At 25.1% G+C, this 832-nt stretch overlaps 1 protein-coding gene across 1 annotated transcript, besides 1 other annotated feature; it reads right to left on the reverse strand.

Annotated features, from left to right (window-relative positions):
- Positions 1 to 198: 198 nt before the first annotated feature.
- Positions 199 to 221: a sequence feature (AT_rich).
- An 84-nt stretch (positions 222 to 305) lies between these two features.
- On the reverse strand, positions 306 to 803 carry EDI_087620 (uncharacterized protein; the record flags this gene model as incomplete). Its single annotated transcript, XM_001741024.1, has 1 exon — positions 306 to 803. The coding sequence occupies one exon, from the start codon at positions 801 to 803 to the stop codon at positions 306 to 308; it is 498 nt and encodes a 165-aa protein (XP_001741076.1).
- Positions 804 to 832: the final 29 nt, after the last annotated feature.

Raw genomic sequence — 832 nt, forward strand, 5'->3', positions numbered from 1 at the left:
TTGTAAAGATAGTTAACAGTAATAAGTAAATTTGACTAAATTCAATGACTATAATTTTTAGTTGGCAATATAATATAACTTTATTACTCATGTCTGTTATTGAGCTAAACTTAAAATTATTTTTGTTATTCCTTAATGAGATAAATTAACTAATGTAAATATGAGGCTCTTTATTTGGTGTTTTCATAATGACTTGAGTTAATTTAAAAATAATATTTTTAGTTTTATCGATTTTCTTCTCTTTTAATTTATTTCCTTTTCTTATAATGTTTTATATAACAATAATATCAAAACAACAAATCAATTTATTTGCATTTTGTTTGCACGAATGCATTCTTAATCATGGCGTGATTCTTATCCATTGATTTGTAATGTTTTTCGAAGTGATATAAACTAGATTTTACTGCTTTAGAAACTTTCTTATTAGCAACAGTAGATATGTGTTTTCTTAATTGAATAATACGTTCTAATTTAGATTGAACTCTTCTGGCTTTGTGATTAAATCTTCTGACTATCTTTTTGCAAAGTTTGTGGAATTTTTGACACTTTCTTATATTAAAAACTTTTCTTGATTGACTTTTAAATTGTTGATAGAATTCTCTTGGTTTATTTCTGTATTGTCTTCTTAAATCTTTCATCAATTGTCTTAAATGTCTTCTGACAGTTTTTCCTGCAACTCTTCTTTGTCTTCTTAATCTCTTTCTTTGGGTTCTTCTAATTTTTCTAATTGAACGAATTTGTTCAGCTAAAGCTCTACGAATTTCAGCAGCTTGTTTTCTTAATACAACTAATTGTTTCATCATTCCATTCTTTTCATTAATTGGTTTATTTG

The sequence above is a fragment of the Entamoeba dispar genome, genomic scaffold (assembly GCF_000209125.1).
Source record: "Entamoeba dispar SAW760 scf_1105229463489 genomic scaffold, whole genome shotgun sequence".
Taxonomy (NCBI): Eukaryota; Evosea; order Mastigamoebida; family Endamoebidae; genus Entamoeba; species Entamoeba dispar.